Raw genomic sequence first — 20,988 nt, 5'->3', positions numbered from 1 at the left:
CATTAATTTACTCACTCCTACCAAACCCACCATTAAAGAGGACCTCCATTGAAGAAGAACTTGATTTTCATACTGTTTTTTGAGCAATTAATATACTAATTTCAAAATGCTATTTTTAGTTACATAATGTGTTTAGTTTACTATTGATTTTAGTTCAGAATGCTAACGGTAGCTGAACATCAGAATGGTTAATTTCGGAATGGTATTTTTTTTATTGAAAAAAATTACATACTGATTTCAAATATATAGTTGAAATTAGATTGTAATTACATACTGTTTTTTATTTTTATTTTTGTGTGAGAATTTACTGTTACAGAACACTTAAAAAGAATCTGGAGAAAAGGAAGAAACTGATGTAATATTCTTGAAATGTAATAAAAGTAATAAAAATTCTACATCTTAACAACCTCTTTATATATATTGGAGAGGAAGAACAGAAGAGGAATAAAATTAAGGTTAGTTATAATATCAATCTTTTAGATTACAAAAATAATAACTTATGAAATCAAGCATCATAACTGATTAAGGATGAGCGGACTATACATTAATATTTACATTAAGGATGAACAAATTACGTTTGACCATGTTATTCAATGCGTGTAGTATGTATGTGTTGTATACTTGTATGGACTTGACTTTACAATAAATGAAAAAACTAAAAAGAGATAAACGTCGACAGCAGGGTTCGAACCTGCGCGGGCGAAGCCCAACAGATTTCAAGTCTGTCTCCTTAACCACTCGGACATATCGACTAAGAGTGCTACTTTTTGTTCTATGTAATTTATTAAAGGGAAAAGAAGATCATGCATACACATACACATTGATTTAGGTTTGTTGTATAGATTATTGGAAGACTGATTTTTAAAATTGTAGATCATTCTGTAAAAAAATGGTCTACAAATATTGCATTCTGGAGACTTGATATAGATTAACATGTGTACTCTTTTGTTTCATTGAAATATCTATAATCTAAGTTTTCAAATAAAAAGTTATTTGTAGCAATTTCAATTGGACGGATTTAAAAAAAAAAACTTGTATTAGGATGGCATGAAAACATGGGTTAGTATCAATATATTCCTTAATATATGGGTTAGTAAATCACAACAAGATATATTCTCTTAAAGTTTCTTAGAATGTATTTTTGATTATTTTTCTATGTAAAAGTTTTTTCCTATTAATAAAGTTTCTTCATCAAAATTAAATTAAACTTTTAAAATATATTTCATCAATAAACAAAATGGTACATGATAAAGAATCAAATAATTTCGACTATGACAAAGAATAAAAATGATGACATTGTCAAAAGGTTATCCAAATTTTCCTAAAAAAGTATGAGAACATTGTCTGATAGTTTTTTCTCAACTTATCAAAAGGTTGATGGAAGAAAAGTCACTATGGGCAATGAGGATAGTTATCCGATAGTTAGTGTGAAAGATGTTAGAATCATCATATTTGATTGTAGATTAGAATACTTATCTTTGTGGTTAAATATGCATATTGGAAAATAAAGGTTGTGGATAAATAATGTTAAATATAGGCCTGTTGAGAAATATTTGAATGTGATGAAATATTGGATAATTGGGGTTCTTGATTTAATTATATGATTCTTGGAAGTATTGATAATGATGAGTTAGAATGTCTATATTTTTGTAGTAGTTGGAAATACAAAGGAAACTATAAAAGTTATAGAAGTTGTTAATCTTTAAGAGAAATTGAACAAGAGCATGGTTATAAAATCTTGAACACATATTAAGGAATTAGATTAAAATATGAAAAATTTGTAATGATTTGAAATGTTAGGATAGAACCTGAGTTAAGCTATGGTCCTAGGAGGAGATGTAATAAGTTATATGTCAGTATAGTAGTACCGAACGCTCTCTAGCGATGTTATGATCTTGTTATACTCCAGGAGATGGTATCATCGAAGAACCCTTCTAGTTGTTAGCTGGATTCGTTACCTTGAAGCGACATTATTGGTGAGTAGTAGCAGTCCCTTAAAGGGTCTGATCAGACTACATTCTTGAAAATAAATTTTTTATTAAAGCTCTTTGAAATAGAAAATTGTTAAGACAAATGTCGTTGTGACTGCTTATGTTGATATTATGATATGGTCAATGGATCGGGCTTGCGAGCTGGTCATTGACGGAGTTGAGGAACATTGTTCCCTACTCCCTGTTTTTGAGGCGAATTGTCATTCAGATATTGACTAGCTTCACCTGAGAGCGACATAGCCTTAGAGCTATGGGGCACCTCTCAAACTAGACTCTCTGTGTGCACATAGATCTAAGAAACTGATGTTGCTTTTAAACCTATGATTTGACTTACTATGTCTTGTTGTTTTGGATTGTTACTTCTCATTCAGTTAAACCAGACCCCCTATTGTTTCCATCTTTTAGTTTATTTGCAGATTGAAACTGGTCGGAAACGATGGGTTAGCAGTGATGATTAGAGTTACAGAGATGTTATATTGAACTCAGTACATTAGAAGTGTAGTATTGTATTAGGTTTTTTATAAATGTATATTAGACGTGGTTGTGTTGATTAAATTGGACTTATAGAGTAACTTTTATGATTACATTGTATTTTAGTAAGATGTTTGGTTTGAGAATTAGCAGATTTAGCTATGTTTTAGAATTGGTGACCCCTTTGCTCTAGTTTTGGAATTTAGATTTATGTTTCTTGGGAAATAAACCCCGTAATGACCCTGTTTACCCAGTCAAAGTAATCTTGCACAACCTTAACATCCTTTGTCTTACCCGGAATGTTCATGAGCGTCCCGAGTATGGTATCGCATACATTTTTCTCTATATGCATAACGTCAAGACAATGCCTAACTTGTAGATCTCTCCAATATAGAAGCTTCCAAAAGATTGATTCTTTTTTCCATAATCGATCTTAACCCCCTTGCACTTGCGCTGTTTTACCAAATACAGTTTCAACTCACTTAACCTATTTGTAAACTTCATAACCGGTCAACGGTCGATGAGCTGCTCACATATTTGTACAATGTGTGAGTGAAGGCTTGAAGAGCTAGGCTTGGCTTTGGAGTGCAAGCATTCAGAAATAGGACAAAATGTAAGAGTGTAGGAGGACCAAATGGCGGACTACATGATACGTGAAAGAGGTAAGAAATCAACACATAAGTGTTGGCCCTGAATATGTTGTTCGCAAATTCTTGTGAGAGGCGGTCTCTTTGAGAGATCATCTCTAATTGAGTCAACCCATTATATATTTTATGAAATATTATAAGTAGTCATTAAGAATGATGTAAATAGACATTTAAGATATTAAAAGCAGGCATTAAGGATACGGAAAATAAGCATTAAGGATAATGTAAGTAGACATTAATAATAAGATACGTAGACATAAATCTCTGATGGGTTGGACTTGAGATACGTCTTTCAAATAGAGGGTCTCTCAAGAGACTAGTTCTATGTTGTATCAAGTTTTGGAACGCATAATCAACAATTAATACAATTCTATGCTTTAAAAAGAAAGACTAATGAACAAATTACGTTTGACCATGTTATTCAATGTGTGTAGTATGTATGTGTTGTATACTTGTATGGACTTTACAATGATTGAAAAAACTAAAAAGAGAAAAACGTCGACAGCAGGGTTCGAACCTGCGCGGGCGAAGCCCAACAGATTTCAAGTCTGTCTCCTTAACCACTCGGACATATCGACATCCCATTAATTAAGTAGTAATTATATTTTATTATAACATTATTACAATGTGGCCAAGTTACCCGCAGAGTATAAGACACCCACGTGAAAATGCCAAAATGGGTCTATAAAATTATAAACAATGCTGTTTGGTTTATACGACTCAAAGCTGGTCTTGTTATTTTAGAAATCAATTACGAAGAGACCTTAGCTCCTCTTGATAAAATTACCATTTTCCGTATGTTATAGTTTGATAGAAACCTAATTAGGTGATGGGGATAGTTGAACGCATCTTATACAAGTCTTAGACTATTGATGTTTTTTTATATATCAGTTGACGATATATTTTTGTAATCTTGTTGTTGCATTTGCCTTTTTATATAGAATTCTTTTATTTGTTTATTTATGTATTTTATTTATTTATATGTTTTTAACTACTGAGGTTTTTTCTGCGAATTATTCTCGAATTGATGCACTATTTGGCCGCACTCTCTTTTATGAGTATGAGTTGTTGTTTTTCCTTTATTTTCAGACCTTGATCAAAATTTTTATGAGTGGGATACATTATAGTATGACTATTGTTTAATGCTGAGTTTTTTTTGTCATTTGCCTTTCATACAATTGTTTTAATATCTAAAGATAAGACTTAAATACTTGAAAGACTATGTAGTTGATTAAAAAAATAAGACTTTCATTAGCTCCCATAAATAAGTAACATAAACACACTAAAACTTCAACTAATTAAAAGAATCAATTAAATTAAATAATTCAATAATATACAATACAATTAAATTAAACCATACTTAGTTTTCTCTCTAATAACCATTGAAGCCCCTATTTTCATCCTCATACTTAAGATTTACAGGAGATGCTAACCCTGTCGGAGTAGATCCAGATGGAACATCAGAAATAAGAGAAAGAAGATGACGAACACTACTCGACCGAGCTCGTTTAAAGCTTAATGATTTCAAAGTCTTATCCTTAGAGAAAAGATTAGAAGAGTTGCTCAAAATCAAATAAACAAGAGCTTGAACAACCAAAAAGCAAGATAAGTGGATCAAAACATCAACTAAAGACATGTCAAAAATTAAAGCCATGATATATGATTGAATTTCTTTGTAGATGAGATTGTGTATACAAAAATTGATAAGATGGGTGGTTTATAAATGGTGTGATAATTGATTGATTCTTAGAAGGAATGATTTGTATTTATAGTACACTATTGTGTATTGGTATCCGATGATTCAAGCTTGTAAGGATTATTATTATGAGCCGCCGGACAGATTTAGGTGCATCTGGATATAGGATTGTGTGTCGTGGAATTGTTCAACGCCCACACAAGTTTTTATTTATTTATTTATTTATTTATTTCTTTATATAAATGTAAATATAAATAAGTAGTCATGGTCAATTGGTCAAATGTCAAATTAATTTTTTTTTTGGTTCAAATTGAGTGTTTTATTTTATTTTCTTCTCTTTCCTGGAAATTATGAGAGCTTTCCCAATGATCTAGTCGCATTTTTTATTTTGCACATGCAAAAATGTGTGTTCCCATTTTATTGTCTGGGTTTGAAGAGGTCATAAAAAATTGCATTTTATCTTAGTTGTATAAACATTTTCTCTGTTTATGAGATTCAGAAAAAAAAAGTGATGTTAATTGCCTACTTCGACTATCTATTAGATCTGCTCTTACCTCAGTCCAATTCATTTAGCATTAATTCTATTTTTAATAATGTTCTACTTCAACTATATTGGTGCGTTCCACTTATTTTGCATCAATTTTATTTTTAATAATGTTCAACCACTCTCTTTTAATTTCTTCCATATATTTAAATTTACATTTAATTTTATCCACATGATTTACTAATCTTTCTTCATTTGTTATTAAATATTCTTCTTTTTCTTAAAAAACATCACATTTCTATTTGCTACTAATCTTAAGAGACAAATTAGTATTATTTTCTCTAAGAAAAACTTGGGTTTGAGCTGGCCTCAGTTCTTCCCTATCCATCTACTCTCAATCTACTCTATACCCATAAAATGTTCGCGCTCCGTCGATCTCAAATTGCAATTCAAATAGATATTTAAATTAGGAGAAGATGGTATCTGACGATAATTGTGGTTACAATTTACAAACATAAATTTTTGTGAGAGACAATCTCTTTGAAAGGTCATCGCTAATTGGGTTGACCCATAAAGAATAATATTAAGTAATAATATATATCAAACTTTAATGAACTGAGCCTAAGAGATGGTCTCTCAAGAGACTGGCTGATTACAAACATGATGCTTGTGTTGCGCATACTTTTTTGGATTAGCTTGAAATCGCCTTGGTGTGAGGGTGCGCCACATAGGAGGCCCCTTCTGGGGCCAAAAGAATGTTCTTTCCTGGTACGTAAATCTGAATCATTTTTCCTAATGGAAAGTATTACAGAGCACAAGAAAAGCTGATTTCGTTTCCAATTACGTATTTTATCGGATAATAATGACATTTTCACCAAACAGAGAACTTGACAATCGACCCATTCAAACAAATTCAGCACAGGAAAATTAAACAAAGACTATCTCATTGTCATAACTTCAACGCGTCAGAGACTAGAAATTGATAAACATAAGGCTCCAAAGAGCACAGAATACCAGCTAACAAAACATTGAACTCGTATTCAAGCTACCACGGATATCATCTACAATTGCTCGTCAAGAGTTTTTCCAACAAAATCGAAAGTTGCTCAGCGAAGTAGGAGTGAGCGTTACAGGCTTTCATCAGTATCAAATGATCGGTCAAAAAGAGGCCAAATAACTTGACTTTGGACACTGTATTACATACTATCCATATAAATTGTGATGATCTAATCTATTTCAGTCTTAGAAAACAGAAAGGTAGATTATCCCAGTAGTCGAGGCATTGCCCATCCAAGTTCAAACACTAAAATAATTCAGTCGAGCAATGATGGGCAACTTCGATGCCTATTTGGGTGGTTTGTCCACCTTAGAGGCTGAAGAACTGTTATTCTCTGATTCCATCTTTGTGGCTGAAGAATTTTTACTCGCTGACTCTACCTTAGTGGCTGAAGAACTCTTACTCGCTGACTCCTCGGCTTGAGCAAGTTGACGCAAACGTTCTTGTAGGGCTCGTACTCTGTCTTCAGTCCTCCGGAGTTTCCTCCATCTGTATGCAAACCAAAGTCCAAATCCACCATATACAACCGCGTATGATGCCCATACATAAGGGTAAGTTTCAGCATGCTCCTTCAGCTCACGATACTTTGCTTCAATTTTTTGTGCAAGCCCAACAGCTGATTCACCGCCATCGGTATCTTGAGTAGCTTCTGTTTTTTGTTCTGAAGCCATTTTCAGCAGCTGTACCCTTCTTCAAAGACTGACGACAAACATTCAAGGGAGAAAACTTCAGAAAAAATGATCTTTCTAGAAAAATTGACTGATTTTGAAATGACCTATTGAACATTTGAAAGTGACACATATGACATATCCAAACAAAAGGAACGTCACCACTCTAGCTACATTTTCTAAAGTTTTGTTCTTCTATTTCACCATAAATTAAAGCTTCCTTTTCTAACGTAACTTCACCAAATCCAAACAACCTGTATGTATACAATTACAACAATTACAACAACAATGACAGAGTCTTGATCCCAAAAGATTGTATCATCTCCTAGCCACTTCCAAAACTTCAAACTGAAGTATAAATAGAACATTTTACACTGATCGAAGTCAAAAAACCCAAATTTAGTAGACAAAACCATACCTTAATAACTATTTACAGTGAGATCAATAATACAAATATAGACTAGCACTCCTAAGTCCTATCATTGAAATTCTTATTGGACTTATGACCACCTCTAATGAGACCTCACAATTTGTTCACGGCCCCCTCTATATACCTATATTAATTAGCAGGATGTTTCATAGCATGATTACCCACCGGTCACTAGACATGAAATCCAGGTAAGAGTTCGATTGCAATTTGCAAATATGGTAGGTCTTATCCAGACCTTATCCTAAATGTATCAATTTGATTGTAAAATCTATGCATCCTTTGATGTTGTAAATGTTATTCGAAGCTATGTAAGTCGTTGTACATCAGAATCGATTTTCCCAGTAAAAAAACACTTAAACTTAGGTCAAGCATTTCATCAAACATATAGTGTGCAACTTCAAACATCATTTAATTCCCTATATATAAAACGCATAACCATCAACATGGATCATAAATATAAAACATTGATCGGTAACTAACATAGAAATGTAATACAACTAATTGATCAATTACGATTCAATGGAACAAAGTAAGAAAAAAAATTGAGAGTTGAAACAATTACCCAGCGGCAAGCCGAAAGGAAGAACGCGAAAGCTGTTCAGGTCAGCCGACTGCCGACAGCAGTAGTCGAGGTCAGCCTTAGAATGGTGGCTTGGTGCTGCGGTGAAGCCGTGGAGCCGTTGAGACTGTAGATCAGTCGGGAGGAGGAAGTTTCAGCTGGCAATGAGGCTTTAGGATTTAAGAGGATCAATCAAGTACCAACTAATGTATAAGTATCTTAACTTGTTTACAAGTTTTTTTAGAAAAATCATAATTTAAAAATTCTATATTTGATGTTGATGATTAAAAAAATCTCAGCTTTGTGGAGTGTTAATGTACGAAAATATCAACTTTATATCTAAATACTTATTACAAGTGATATGACAATTCATGTGAATGCATTGGTACGTGGAATATTATTTTTATGAATAGTAGTTTTGTTATAATATTATAGGCATCTTGCACTATATATATGTACAAGATTCTTCATTATACTACAAGAAAGATTTAAAAGTTTATCAATCCATTATACTACTTTCTCTTTATATTCTTCTTACCTTTTAACACGTTATCAGCACCAATTTTTTTGCTTTCAATAAAAATCCAAGGTGGAGATAATACTAATATGCTTTAATATCTCTAATGATACACAAAATCATTAAATAATCTTGTCATTTTCTCAATTGTAGAAAATAATGGCTGATTTCAAAAAGAGAGAATTCAATGCCTTAAAATTAACAGGAAATAATTTTATACAATGGGCTTCAGATGTAAAATTATATCTAGAAGAAAAAAGTTTATTATACACAATAATTGAACTTAATTCTGCCGACAAAAAAAAGGGTATTGAAAGAGATCTCATAAAAATTGAGAAAGATAAGGCAAAAGTTGCATCAATTTTGAAATATCATTTAACCGACAGTCTCAAACACAAATACACCAATTACGAGGACTCAAAATTACTTTGGGAAAAGCTAAATGAAAGATTTGGCCATAATAAAAATGTACTTCTACCAAAGGCTATTGATGAATGGCGAGAGTTAAGATTTCAAACCAATTAGTGATTATAATTTAGCCCTTCATCTGATAAAATCAAAATTAGTCTATCGTGAACAACCAATAACAGATGAAGAAATGATAGAAAAAACATTATCAAACTCTCACGTAAATAGCATTTTGTTACAACAACAATATCGTGAAAGACATTTCAAGAAATATCATGAATTGCTGAAAACACTTCTTGTTGCAGAACAAAATAATGAATTATTATTAAAAAATCACAATAGAAGACCTGTAGGGTCTATACCCTTTAATGAGACAAATATGATTGAGAGGAATGTGCACCATCGGGGTCGTGGGAACTATTTCATAAGAGGTAGAGGTCGTGGAAAATATCACGAGAAAAGCGGCATGAATACTTTTAAACAAGGAAATTTCTATGGCCGTGGTCGTGGTCACAGACTTGGTCGTGGCCGCGGACGTAACCACATTTATGAAAGAAATACATTTGCCCCCCGAAATGATAATTTTAAACAAATCCAGAAACACAAAAGCACATATTATAGATGTATCATGATTGGACATTGGGGGCGAACTTGTCGTACCGCCAAACATTTAATGGATTTATATCAAGCTTTCCAGAAAAACAAAGGAAAAAGGGCAGAAGCAAATTTTATAAATGAAGCAAGTACATCTAGGCCCACCTTAGATGTCTCTGATTTCTTTAATGAGGATGTGAACCTCCACAAACTTGATCCCTAAAAAGAAAATAATTACATCTTTTGAGATGAGTAGATGCATTTTCTGTTTCTCTAACTTGTTTTCCTTTTATTTTAATTTGATAAGTTGTAATTCTCTACTTATGTTTTTGTATTGAGTATTCTGGCTTTATATTAATAATATAATTTTTTTTCTTCTCTTGTCTTAGAAAAGGAAATATCAGTAGATAGATCAACATTTCATTACCTCCTAGACAATGGAGCCACACATAAAATATTGAAAAATCGAGAATATTTTTCAAACTTAAAATTGCTTCAGGCAAATGTCAATACCATATCAGGAACAACAAATAATTGAAGGCACTGAAAAAGCATGTATCATACTCCATATGGGGACAAAATTAGTAATAAATGATGCACTATATTTGAGTAAATCTCGAAAAATCTTATCAGTTTTAAGGCAATACGTTAGAATAGTTACCATATGGAAACTAAAACCATAAATGAAAAAGAATTCATATGCCTCACAACAGAAAGTAATGGCACAAAAATTATCCTTGAAAGGATATATTCATCGGGGTTGTATTTCACTCATATATGCACGATTGAAATAAATGTGATAAGACTAGACAATAAAGAGATATTCACTCTATGGCATGACCGCTTAGGTCATTCTGGCACTGGGATGATGCATAAAATAATAGAAAATTTAGTCGGGCATCCACTAAGAAATATTAAGATTTCCCAGTCAAATAGGCTCTTATACACCTCTTGTTCTCTTGGAAAATTTATTACTAGACCATCAGTAAATAAGATTGTTACTGAATCTCCTATATTTCTTGAAAGAATTCAAGGAGATATATGTAGACCAATTAATCCACCATGTGGACCTTTTAGATACTTTATGGTCTTAATAGACGCTTCCACAAGATGGCCACATGGAAGCCTTCTATGAAGTAGAAACAATGCATTTGTAAAACTACATGCACAAATCATCCAATTGAAAAATCATTTTCTTGATTATACAATAAAAAGTATTAGATTAGACAATACCGGCGAGTTCACATCTCAAACTTTTAATGATTATTGCATGTCAATTGGAATTAAAGTGGAAAACCCTATGCCACATGCTCACACACAAAATGGTCTTGCTGAATCCTTAATTAAGAGATTGCAATTAATTACAAGACCACTTCTAATGAAATCAAAATTACCATTATCGGCCTGGGATTATGCAATATTACATACAACATCATTGATTAGGCTAAGACCTACAGCTAATCATAAATATTCGCCAATGCAATTAGTAGCGGGTCATGAACCTAATATTTTACATTTGAAAATCTTTGGATGCGCTGTATATGTGCCCATTGCTCCCTCTCAACGTACAAAAATGGGTCCACAAAGAAGAATAATGGGAATATATGTCAATTTTGAATCTCCATCAATCATTCGATATCTTGAACCATTAACTGGTGATCAATTTCAAGCTAGATTTGTTGATTACCACTTTAATGAGACAATATTCCAATCCTTAGGGGGAGAGAATGTGGACTTACAGAAAAGAAATATAAAATTTATTTGGAAAGCAACGCATTTAGAATATTTAGACCCAAAAACAAAATCATATGAACAAGAAGTGATGGAAAACACAATTTGGAGGAAATCTTTGCAAAGTGATGGAAAACACTTTTCCACCCATTTTTCCCATCTTAATCAATCATCCAACCAAATTAAAAATATAGAAAAAATGATTTTCCAAATAATTATTTTTCATAATTTCTCATTTAAGACGGTCTCATTGTGAGATAGTCTCAGATTGGGTTAAGTATTCCAACTATATCAAGTATTTCATACATAAAGTACTCCTTATTTAATCATTAATTTAAAACATCATTTTAAATGTTAAAATTGACACTTTGAACATTAGAACCCTCATTTTTAAAATTTACACTAATTGTCTCCTTATATGGATATGTCATATGTTTCAGCGTAAGACGATTTAATACTTTCTCAAAAATTCTTAATTGTACTTCAAGATAAGCCCATTCAGCATCTAATCCAGTCCAATACTACTCTTCAGTTTGAGAAAATTTGAAATGAATAAGATAAATTATCAACAAAACGAACGAAATAAGATAAGTTTCAACTTATTTCCAAAAGTAAGCGTGCAATTCCCAAACCTGTGGTTTGAGGCTGTTTGCAGTTAGGTCAAACAAAACAAACTAGTTGTTCCCAGTTACTAACTGCGAACAACATTGACTTTTTTTTCTGCGAATAGCTACTTCACTTTTATTTGACCTGTGCGTATTTGTGGAGCATATTGTGCGAACAGATCAAAAAAAAGTCAAAGTTGTTCCAATTTACTATGAGAACAACTAGTTTATTTTTTTTGACCTGTTCGCAGTTAGTAACTGCAAATAGCCCCAAACCACAGGTTTGGAAATTGCACGCTTACTTTTAGAATTAAGTTGAAACTTATCTTATTCCGTTCATTTTGTTGTTAATTTGTCTTAATCATTTCAAATTTTCTCACTTTGATCTAATATTGGGCTCCAATAACAACTATTGGGCCTATTTGAAGAGTTGGGAGTGGAAAAGTCAATTCCATTTTGATAAAAATTTTATCATCGTGTCAAAAGATTTTTCTACCACAATTATATAAATTTTACAGTTTGTTTTCACCATCTCATACTGACAACTAAATAAGTACTCCCTCTGTTCTTTTTTGATCTTCCACATTACTATAACGGGTAGTTTCAAAAGTTCTTCCACTTTAGAATACTTTCTATTTTTAGAAAGTTTTTATCCCACTTTTACCCCTTAAAACCCCTCTTTTCTTTTAATGTACCCCTTTTCTTTTATTTATAATTATTTTCTCTCTCATACTTCCAATACAATCATTACTTCACACTACTATTTAATTAAAATAATACCCAATACAACCTCATACTTCCAATACAATCATTATTTCACACTACTATTTAATTAAAATAATACCTACTACAACCCAAAGATTCTATTTTTCTTAATATGTGTGAAAAACTCAAAATGAAAGATCAAAAAAGAACGGAGGGAGTATGTTATTTCTATTTCCTTATTTTCATAATAAGTGACCAACAACATCGAGTCATCAATACACTTTTTCTAGATATATCCAAATTCGAGAACCTAAATTTTGGACCAGGGCAAAATAGGTAGTGTGAGATAAGCATATTAGCAAAAGTTTAGGCAGAAATCTAGTGATAATTTGAGTTATTTGATTATAAATTCAATTTAAATTAAATTATATAATATATAACATAAAAACATAGTTGTGGAGTTAATTCAAAACACATGAGTAGCCAACTTACATGATACTAAGAGTAGTAATTTAGATTCGGCATTACATGCATGTTATCATAAGCTAATATACAGAGTACATGGATGATGCATGCATGCATGCATCATCTGATCCTCATGCATGTGGATATGTGATATACAAGTAATTGTTTGGAGGTGGAAACATGGTGACGCTAAAATGTAACGTGTTTGCATGCTACATGCCACCAATGAATATATAGCTTTACCTTACAAACATCACCAATTTATCAAAGGATATTTTATATAAACGATATTAAAAGAGAAATATGGATTGACGAAAATTGAAGAGTAATGGGAATTATTTTAAATAAAAAAAATATAACAAACTATTAAAATTAGAAAAAATATCAAATTTATGTAGATGATTGATAAGAAAAGTAAGTGTTAATTTTAGATGGAATTTGTTTTTAATATTTGTAGGGCCTTCTATCTATATATGGAGTCACATTGAATCATAAAACAATTTCACCTTTTCATACTTTCAATACCTAAATATTAAGGATTAATTGAAAATTAATTAAGTTTTGAAAATACTTTAATAATAATATATATTTTTAAATTAACGAGGACACTAATGTATAAAACTATTTTAAAGATAGTATATGTTTGAAGATAGTATATGTTTAATACCCTCTCGCTTACCAGATTGTATTCTTTCTTTTTGCATTTGCCTTTTACATATCATTCTTCTACTCGTTTTTTACCTATTTATTTTTATTTTATTTATATGTTTTTTTTATTTATATCTAATTTTATGTTTAAGGGTCAAGCTTGTATAGTAAGGTGCAAGCTTGCAGATTCAGTTTTGCTCAGTTATTTTCGTTGTAGAAACCTATCATTCTGAAGATTTTTCTCGAGCCAATGGACTCTTTAACCGCATTCTTTTTTGGGTTTGGGTTACCGTCTACCTTCCTTTTTTAGACCCTGATCATAGTTTCTTATAGTCAGGATATACTGAATATAATGATGAAGATATATTTGAGACTCTTCTTAGAATTAGGGCTTATACGAATTTAACTGAAAAAGTTTTTTTCGAATATCATATGGATTTTAGATATAATATCTCAAATTGGGTTAATTTCAGTCATTAGATATATGTAAATATAATTAATTGTCTGATATTGATTTTACATGCGGATTATTTCGAATTTAATAGGTTAATTTGGGTTAATCGGATTAACTTTAGATTGCTCTAGCAATAAACTAGTAAAATTAAAATGTAAATCTGTCAATTAGTGTTTGGGAGACTTTAGTGTCCAAACCGACAAATGAAGCAGGGCTGTACAAGGTACTTCGGCTGATTCCTGTAACTGGTAAGCCATGTGACTCTACAATGCTTAAAGAGACCAATCACTAAAAGCAATAGTTACTCATGATCCATGGAGCACTGATTACTCCGTACATCCCTTTGACTTAGTCACACTTTTTTATGATTCATCTTTTTTATTTTGCGATAATTTATCAGATTAACTTTAGATGGCTGTGGCAATATAACTAAAAAGTTTCTTTTATTCCCATTCATACAATTCAAATGATTATAAAAGTATTTGTCAAATGACTAATAGCTGATAGCTAACTATAGTGGTTGATTTGACCAGCTAATTTCATTAACTAATTTGACTAGTTAATTTTAAACCCGCTAATATAAGTAGCTTATTCAAAAGCAGCATATTCGTAACAATATGTTATTTCAACCAGCTAACTACCAAAAATTAGCATTTACTTATTTAACCACCCAACCCTCTATTTGTATAAAATAAGCTTAAATTGGCAACAAATTACTTTGTCAAACACCCTCCACACTATTTCTTAATATTTAAAGTTTTTTTTATTGTAATCAAAAATAGACAGAAAAAATAGTGATGTCCATGTCTACCTATTCCTTGTCAACTCTTGTCGTTCACGTTTTGCCATTTCCATGATTCATATATCATACACCCAATAATATGGAAGTTGTCCAACAAAAATCAAATCACAACGACAGCAGAAAGACCTATTATTATTGCCTCCAATTTGCTACATTTAACCAATATAAAAGTTAAAAGTTGAAACTATACTTATTGAAGTATGAGCTCAAGTCCACAACTAAAACTTTTTAGAAGAGGCAACAAGACTTGGAGGAGGGAAGACCGACTTGCGCATACATCCTCTCTACCAAAGTCGACGACATCAAAATGGGAATATAAACAAAACCGACACCTATACACGAGAGAATTAACACCAACAGAAAAGGTCATTTATCACGGTGTTCTAATATCGACATTTAATCAAAACTTGAAGAGCGGCTCCATCTCCCTCTTAGATAATCCTCTAGAGATATATTCGGCTCATTACTGCTAATAGATGCACTGTCGTCTTCAACTAAATCGAGCAAAGCTACATTAAGATGAGATTGAATATCAGAGCGTGGTGTCTCGCCTTCAAAAACATCAAAATCCACAGGGTAGCTATTCACTTGCTGCTTTGCCCACGTTATTACTTCATCGTCACCTTGGAGTAGCTTCAAAACCTGAGAAATATGTGCAAGTCGATTAAGCATATGATATGATAGTTAGAGTATATCAAATGTAATGATGATTACACACCGTGCTAGTCATATTTAGGGTGCTAAATTCAGACACAACTACCTCATGTCCAAGTATTCGACAAGAGAAATTCACGAAAATTTTCTACCGTCTTTGGTTCAAATACAATAGCAACAGTTCATATCCATGATTAGAGGGGTTCAAAACAGACCCGATGACCTGATATTTATCCGACATGTAACCGAACCCGACTTAAAATGAGTTTAAAATTATATAAAAATCAATGAGGAATCAAAACCCGATTTTAAACCGACCCGAAACACGTGACCTGATGACCCGAATGAACACCTCTATCCACGATAGAGCGTCACGGATTTAACATTGTAATGAAGAACTAAAGAGTCCGAGTAACATTCAAGTAAAGAGAAGAGATTCAGACTTACATTGCCAATACGAGGTCGCGTTTGAGGTTCACGTCTGATGCAAAGGGTGGCAGCCAATACCATTCTTTCAATTTGATCATGGTCATAGTTGCTGCCTAACCTAGGATCTAACAATTGAGACAGCTTCTCATCTTTTAATATTGAGGTTGCCTGCATAATATATATTGCCTATATTATGATATGTTCTCAACATATTTCGGAGGAAAAATCTTGCACTTATATAAGACTTACCCAAATGACAAGGCTCTCCTCGCCTTTCGGATTTCCACTATCTATTGGCTTTCTTCCTGAAAGAAGCTCAAGAAGTACAACACCGAACGAATACACATCCAATTTGTCAGTCACTTTCCCATGCATGAAGTACTCGGGGGCCAGGTATCTGCAATGCAAATTTGTAAGAATCATAGTGTTAGGGCGTGACAATTCGTCACATGATCACCCCATGGGCCCACTAGTGTGGATACACTCACGGGGCATCTATGGGCTCGGGCCCACAAACCCACGAGTAATGAGCATTGACTTGCATATAACATTTGATAAGTTTCACTCTTTCCAAAAACCATATGGTATTAAGAGGATTGCCCATCAACCATATGGTATTTCAGTGATGTGGGAAGAGTATTTCCAACACATAACTCAATTTATTTGCTCTTAAATTGATTTAATATGGACAATAAGGTAACATTCTGAAAGAAAAACACTACCCACCCAAAGGTTCCTGCAACGTCTGAGGAAACCAAGAAAGAAGATGCACTCGAAGACCAAGTGGCAAGTCCAAAATCTGCAAGCTGAATTGCCAAATCACGTGTTAGAAATTTCATAGGAAAAATACGCATATAACTTGCTTGAACAAAGCATACTTGGGGTTCAAATTCCTCGGAGAGGAGAATATTGGAAGATTTGACATCCCGATGAATCACAGGCTGCGAGTCTCTGTTGTGTAGATAGTCCAATGCCTCTGCTACCTCCGTCGCCACCCTATATCTTTCTACCCAGCCAAATGCGCCTGCACTAGTCTCACTGCCTGCTTCACAAAACAGAAAATCTTTTAGGAGACAAGAGTTTGTTCATTCAATATCATATCGGAAAAACAGAAAGCTCGGACAAACCATGAAGATTGTCTTCTAAACTTCCTCGTGAAAAGAAATCATAGACCAGGATTAGACTCTCTTCCTCGAAGCAAAATCCATACAAGGATATGATATTCTTGTGATTGATAGTTGTAACGATCTCAACTTCAGCAATGAACTCCTGCAGTGCAACCTCTGATGGCTTTAGTATTTTTACGGCCAGCTCCTTCCCATCAGGAAGACACCCTCGGTAAACCTGGCTACTACCCCCTTTTCCGATCATTTTCTCTGCACAATGAGAAGTTAGATTGAAGGAAATTTTAGTAATACTGAACCATCATGATTCATTAGGCAACAAAACTAAAAAAACGGGATGAGTGAACAAACCAGGAGCAAAATTTGAAGTAGCCGACAAAAGTTCTTGGTATGCAAATAATCTATAAGTGGATGAATATTTTTCATGAAATCCTTCTAGTTCTTTTGTCAGATAATTCATCCCGTCAAAAGGGGAGGGAGGAACATCGAATGGAACAATAGCCCGACTCTCCGCAACCGAATCAGACAAATGCTCATCCATATGATCAGACTCACGTCTTTTTCTATCAGGGTGCACAGCCATAGAAGAATGTCTCCCAGGAATTTTAAATACCCGGCGAACCATGGAAGTTTTCCGGCTTAGAACCTTATCGGGCTCATGATGCTTTGGTAAGAACACTCGTCGAACTAACGGCCAACCGGGTTTCAACCCATGTGCCTCTTGATTCACAGACGACTCTGGAACTGACGAGGCATCAGGTGCTTGATACGGAACCAAAGCTAAAGATCCATCCTTTCTCTCGTTAGCACCAGACTCCTCTGGCATTTCATCACAAGGGTAATCAGCCCAAGTCGAGATGGGACCACAGCCGAAGTATCTTTTTATCAAGGTACTTCTTCTAGCCACGGAATAATGTTTCGCAAAAGCTTCACAAATTTCATGACCAGGTTCTACTGAACTATTGGAAACATTCCCATTTCCATCCAATTCTACATTGTCGACTTTTGATCCTGAACCCAAACGAGAGAGCTTACAGTTTCCTGTTCAATAAAAAACAAATGTCTTCCTATAAGCCATAGACCATTATTGCAACAATATAGCTAAAACTAGTAAATAATCCCATAGAAAATAGATTACCAGGTTCTTTACGGTAAACAATTTTTCCGTTATCTACAGCAAAAACCGAGAAGCTATTTGGCAATTTCCGCGCACAATACTTAGCTACTGAAGTTGGAGATCGAATCATGTGTTGCGCTTTACAAGTTCCTAGAATAAGCGTAGCACTTTCATATGCCTTAGCTTCTCGAACTAAAATTTTCCTTAAAGATGATCCCCTACACACCTTCAACTTCAAATCCACCTGAGTAATTCAAATCATAGCAATTAACCTCCATTTTTGCGAAATTTCTGATCATAATTTCGAGATAATAAATGTAACTAAAAAAACCAACATTTCATTGCCTCAATGACATTCGGTGATTCCCAACTAGGGTAAGTTTGGAAGGGATCGGAGGTACGCAAATTTACCCTTGTTAGAAATAAACAAAGAGGTTGTCTCCGAAACAAAAATACCCACCAAAACAATCAAATTTATAAGAAGACTAGCTTTATTTTAGTTGAGAATTGGTAAAAAAAATAAATAAATAAATAAGAAATTAAAAAAAAAAAATTGCCTTAAGACATTTATTGCAAAATTCAAGTACAATTCTTAAATCACAGTCACATCATTCATAATGAGGATTGAATTTCAAGTAGATTTTTCATAAATGCCTAATAATTTAACAATTAATCTTCAAAAAAAAGATTTAAAAAATTAGTACTCCTATGTCCTATCTCCTAATTCATTTCAAGTATCACAACAAAATCTCCAACAAATCATCCCAATTAAATCAGAATTGAAATCTTCCTTCCATGAATCACAATTATAGTGTGAAAAATCAGCCCCCAATTTAATCATTAGCAAACAGTAACAGGACATTAAATAAACAAAATCTACAAATAAAAAACATTATAATTACTGTTCTAACAAACAAATCAACTCATAGATAGAGGAATTAAATGGGAAAATCCCCCCAAAAAATTAGCATATTTCACTGTTAATTAACTTGCGCGCCATCTCAACATAATTCAAGAAAATTCAATCAAAACAAAAAATGCAATAGAAATATATGATTACCTGCTTCAAATGACAAAAGCCTTCGTAAACAGCAAGAGTAGAATCAAATGTCTTCACCAAAGAAAGAAGCGTAGATTGTTCAACATCTGCTAAGAAACCCACAAAAATTAAATTAAAACCCAGAAAAATGCAAGTAAATTAAGCAAAAAAATTCAAACCACATTAATTTTCATACACTCAAACGAAAAGAACCCAGAAAATACTATTAAATTAATAAAAAAATCAACACACAATAGTTTCAAACACCCAAAATCAAAACCCAGAAAAATGTAGGTAAGTTAAAGCAAAATAAATTGAACCCACGATCAATTTCAAAAACCCAAAATCAAAGAAGTTAATTAAATTCGCCCAGAAAAATATATTGGACAAACCAGTAGAAGAGTGATGAAGAACATGAAGAGCAAGAAGACGGTCTCCAGGATGAGCAATTTTCATTAAAGCCCATGTTAGAAGTTGTTTACTTTCTTGGTCTAATCTTATCCCAACAATAACCGTCTTCCCGCCGGTGTTTTCACCGGAAGAGCATTCCCCGGCGATGGAAATACCACCATTTTCGTCAATTTTGTGGGTTTTTTTGACAAATTTCATCTGGGTAAACAATAAAATGCTATACCCAGATCTCAAAATTTAATAATTTTGTTTTGTTTTGGGAAAAAAGAGTAAAAGAACACACAAAATGAGATGAAAACTTTTTTTGGTTGGTTTTAGAGAAAAGAAGTTGTTTTGGGAATGGAATCTCTCTTCCTTTTTTTTTTTTTTTAATAAATGGAATCTCTCTTCCCTTGCTTCACTGTTTGTAGCTTTTTTTAGATTATAGGAGTAATTTTAATTATAATATAAATATATTTTTTTTGGAAAGATTATTGTTGTATTGCTTTGGTGTACTGGGAAGAGTGGGAGTGTATGGCACAAGTTTTATTTGTTGATAGGGGAAGGGAAGGTGAGATTTTTGGGCATATTCTTTTTGTTTTGTAGTTTATGACATCAATCTTGAATTTATTTTGCTAATTAAAATGAAGATTTAGATTTTAGATATATTATATGTAATGATTCATATAATTTATATTACTTTGTGTCACTTATTTTGAACTTATTTATTTTTAGCACAAAAATTAAGAAATTAAGTATATTAATTAAAGTAATAAAATACTATTTAAAAATAAAAGAGTGAACATAGAAAGTAAAGTCATAGTCACTAACTAAAAAAAACATGGCAAATTCATTCATACATACTAAAATCTAGAATATGACGGTTTGAGTGGGATATAGGAGTATTCTCCATCCTCACTAAAAATATTAATACTTTGTATTTGTTTAGCAGTAAGTGTTGTATCAGATAATCAGTTTATTTCTCTAATAGATTATTTTAAGATTGTAAGTAATCACTTTAAAATTATAAATAATTATTTTATATGACTATAAAAGGTGATCACTTTAAAATTTTAAGAGATCAATTTAAGATCATAACTAGTGATCACTGAACACTAATTTTTTGTTATAAGTGATCACATTAAGACTGTAAATACATTGGATTAACCCACTAAAAATAGTCTATCGAGGAAATCATCTCATCAGAGAATTTGTGTTTAGTAGATAATTTATATTATTGATGGTGATTAGCAATTTGAAAAGGAATTTACTATTTTTTGCAGAGCTAACAAAACTAGTGGTT

At 32.7% G+C, this 20,988-nt stretch overlaps 3 protein-coding genes and 2 non-coding genes across 6 annotated transcripts; all 5 read right to left on the bottom strand.

Moving 5' to 3' along the window:
• Positions 1–670: 670 nt before the first annotated feature.
• On the bottom strand, positions 671–752 carry TRNAS-UGA (transfer RNA serine (anticodon UGA)). The gene has a single exon. It is a non-coding gene; the product is annotated as a tRNA-Ser (tRNA).
• A 2,853-nt stretch (positions 753–3,605) lies between these two features.
• On the bottom strand, positions 3,606–3,687 carry TRNAS-UGA (transfer RNA serine (anticodon UGA)). The gene has a single exon. It is a non-coding gene; the product is annotated as a tRNA-Ser (tRNA).
• A 711-nt stretch (positions 3,688–4,398) lies between these two features.
• On the bottom strand, positions 4,399–5,166 carry LOC130828395 (uncharacterized). The gene has a single exon (XM_057694363.1). It carries the CDS (start codon positions 4,761–4,763, stop codon positions 4,482–4,484), a length of 282 nt encoding a protein of 93 aa, XP_057550346.1. The 5' UTR covers positions 4,764–5,166; the 3' UTR covers positions 4,399–4,481.
• Positions 5,167–6,412: 1,246 nt separating this feature from the next.
• On the bottom strand, positions 6,413–8,307 carry LOC130828394 (uncharacterized). The gene is made up of 2 exons (XM_057694361.1): positions 8,007–8,307; positions 6,413–7,045 (listed from the first exon to the last, which is right to left on the bottom strand). Exon 2 carries the CDS (start codon positions 7,015–7,017, stop codon positions 6,634–6,636), a length of 384 nt encoding a protein of 127 aa, XP_057550344.1. The 5' UTR covers positions 7,018–7,045; positions 8,007–8,307; the 3' UTR covers positions 6,413–6,633.
• Positions 8,308–15,037: 6,730 nt separating this feature from the next.
• Positions 15,038–20,267, bottom strand: LOC130828393 (protein kinase STUNTED). Of its 2 annotated transcripts, none has more exons than XM_057694359.1 (10): positions 19,688–20,267; positions 19,317–19,405; positions 18,278–18,500; positions 17,491–18,180; positions 17,143–17,391; positions 16,894–17,057; positions 16,742–16,821; positions 16,265–16,412; positions 16,034–16,183; positions 15,038–15,574 (listed from the first exon to the last, which is right to left on the bottom strand). In XM_057694359.1, the coding sequence occupies exons 1-10, from the start codon at positions 19,902–19,904 to the stop codon at positions 15,329–15,331; spliced, it is 2,256 nt and encodes a 751-aa protein (XP_057550342.1). In that variant the 5' UTR covers positions 19,905–20,267; the 3' UTR covers positions 15,038–15,328. The 2 variants fall into 2 exon arrangements, with proteins under 2 accessions (XP_057550342.1, XP_057550343.1); XM_057694360.1 differs by having other exon boundaries at positions 19,317–19,402.
• Positions 20,268–20,988: the final 721 nt, after the last annotated feature.

This window comes from Amaranthus tricolor, chromosome 12 (genome assembly GCF_026212465.1).
Source record: "Amaranthus tricolor cultivar Red isolate AtriRed21 chromosome 12, ASM2621246v1, whole genome shotgun sequence".
Taxonomy (NCBI): domain Eukaryota; kingdom Viridiplantae; phylum Streptophyta; class Magnoliopsida; order Caryophyllales; family Amaranthaceae; genus Amaranthus; species Amaranthus tricolor.
The sequence above is the reverse complement of the archived record's forward strand: the minus strand, read 5'-3'. Positions and strand labels throughout refer to the sequence as shown.